At 44.7% G+C, this 2500-nt stretch overlaps 1 protein-coding gene across 1 annotated transcript in view; it reads right to left on the bottom strand.

The window, feature by feature from the left end:
- The window catches only part of MOGAT2 (monoacylglycerol O-acyltransferase 2), a 40849-nt gene that overhangs the window by 27354 nt on the left and 10995 nt on the right, over nucleotides 1-2500 (bottom strand). Inside the window, exon 2 of the mRNA XM_069070869.1 lies at nucleotides 2077-2255. Coding sequence (XP_068926970.1) covers nucleotides 2077-2255 — 179 coding nt within the window. The remainder of the gene's footprint in view (nucleotides 1-2076; nucleotides 2256-2500) is intronic.

Genomic DNA, 2500 nt, shown 5'->3' with positions numbered 1-2500 from the left:
GAATAACCACATTTTCCCCTGAAGCATTACACTCACTTTTGCTGGGAAAGTGATTCTTGGTTTTAATACTTCCCTCCTCACCTCACATTCCACAGCAGCTCTCCCAAACCTTTTCATCCTTTCTCAAACCTCCCATGGCTCCCCCACTCCCATTCTATCAGCTAAGAACTTTGCCTCCTATTTTACAGAAAAGAGTTGTGGGCATTCACCAAGAACTCCCTCTTCTCCCCTCTTTTCCATCTCCTACCACTCAGATGCCTTTGGCCACTGTCTCCTCCTTCCCCCCTATTTCATATGATGAAGTGGCCTCACTCCTTACCAAGCCTAACTCCTCAGTTGGTCCCATTCCTTTCCATCTCCCAACACATCTCTCCCTCTGTCATCCCTACTCTGTAACTTAGTTGGTTCCGTATTGCCTACAAACATGTCCGTACCTCCATTATTGTCAAAAAACCTTCACTTGATCCTTCCATCCTTGAAAACTATCATCCTGTACCTCTTCTGCCCTTTTTAGCTAAACTTGAAAAGGCCATCTACAATAGGTGCCTTCACTTTCTCCTCTCAGTCTCTTCTTCATTCCTTATAATCTGGCTTCGGACTTCATCATTCTGCTGTAAGTGCTCTTTCCAAAGTTATCAATGACCTAATAGTTGCCAGATCCAATGACCTTTTCTCAATCCTCATTTTGCTAGACTTCTCTGCAGCCTTTGATGCTGAAGATCGCCCTCTCCTCTTTAATATTCTCTTTTCTTTAGGTTTTCAGGATGCCATTTCTGTGCTGCTTTGTCTCTTACCTATCTGATTACTCCTTCTCCACTTCCTTTGCTGGATTCTCATCCAGAGCATACCCTCTAACCATAGATGTCCCACAGTGTTCTGTCCTGGGCCCTCTTCTCTTTTCCCTTTATGTTACTTTATTTGGTGATCTCATCAGCTCCCATGGATTTAATTACCATCTCTGTGCTTATGATTCTCAAATCTACCTATCCTAACACAATCTCTCTGCTGACCCCCAATTTTGCAACTCCAACTGCCTTTCCGCCATTTCAAATGAGATGTCCGGTCAACATCTTAAACTCAGTGTATTCAAAATGGAACTCGCTATCTGTCCCCCTAAATCCTCCCCATCTCCTATGTTTGCTATTATTGCAGAAGGCAACACCATTATCCTAGTTCCTAAGGCTTGAAATGTAGGAATCATCCTGGGTTCCTCACTATCTCTCACACATTCTGCCCTTCCCCTCCACCTTGCTCATCCAAGCTGATGCCATGACCTGTCAAATTCATTCTGCAACACCTATCAAAGACTTCTGCTTCTTTCCTATGACAGTCACCTATTGTAACAGTGTGAAAGTGGGTCTGCTGCTCAGTCTTTCTCCACTCCAATCCATCACCTAGTTAGCCACCAAAATGATTTCCCTAAATAACAGGTCCAACTATGTTACCACCCTACTCAATATACTCCATTGGCTCCCTATTGCCTCCAGGATCAAACACAAAGTCCTCTGTTTGGCAATCAAAGTCCTTAATAACTCTCCCCTTAATTTTCTAGTCTTCTTACACCTTACTCCCCACTATGAACAAGACACTATCTCTCTCCTCTGGGCATCTTCTCTGGTTGTCCCCAAGGCCTGGAAAGCTTTGCCTCCTTATTGCTGCCTACTGTCTTCCTGTAAGTCCCAACTACAATCCCATCTTGTACAGGAAGGCTTTCCCAACTCCTTTTAATTCTAGTCCCTTCCCTCTTTTATTTGCTTCCTACTTATCCAGTATGTAGTTTGTACATATTTGTTTGCTTGTTGTCTTCCACATTTGAATGTGAACTCTTTGAGGGCAGGGACTGTCTTTTGCCTCTTTTTGTGTTCTTAACACAAAACTGTGCTTAACACAGAACCTGGCACATAGTAGGTGCTTCATAAATGTTGACCGACTAACTGGAAATAGTCTCCTCTCTTAGTTTGGACTAGAAGATGATTTTCAGTGGTTCCTTCCTGCTTTCACCTTGAATTCCAGGCTTTTTCCATCATGCCAAGGCAATAACTCATCCATTCTCAACTCCCCGTTGAGCCTGCTTACCGAGACAGGAAAGTAGTTTGCCATGTACTTCCACATACGGCATCGCTTTAGGGTCTGGATCTGTCTCCCACCTTTCCTTGGGGTGTCTCTGTCCAGGTACCACCAGGTTGAATAGAGGATGCCAAGGAACCAAAAGCGGGTGAAGAAGAGCCCAATGAAGATGACTATGCAGAGTATTCCTGAGAGAAGAAGACACACGATACAGTCAGCATGGCGGCTCAGGCCCAAGTGCCCAGCTCAGCATAAGCAGACACTTATGTCAGGGTGGTTCGAGCATGAGTCAGGCTGCCTTTTTTGGTAATGAGCTCCTTGTCATGGGAGGTCTTTAAGCAGAGGTTGGATGACTCCATCAGGGAGGTGGGAAGGGAGACTCCTGAATTAGATGGGAAGGTATGCTAGAATAAGGGAGACTCCTGCATTAGAT

Source organism: Petaurus breviceps, unplaced genomic scaffold, assembly GCF_028583685.1.
Source record: "Petaurus breviceps papuanus isolate PSGF00001 unplaced genomic scaffold, PetGlider_PUasm1.0 90823, whole genome shotgun sequence".
NCBI classification, from domain to species: Eukaryota; Metazoa; Chordata; class Mammalia; order Diprotodontia; family Petauridae; genus Petaurus; species Petaurus breviceps.
Note: the sequence above shows the minus strand (reverse complement) of the source record. Positions and strands in the feature narration are given on the sequence as shown.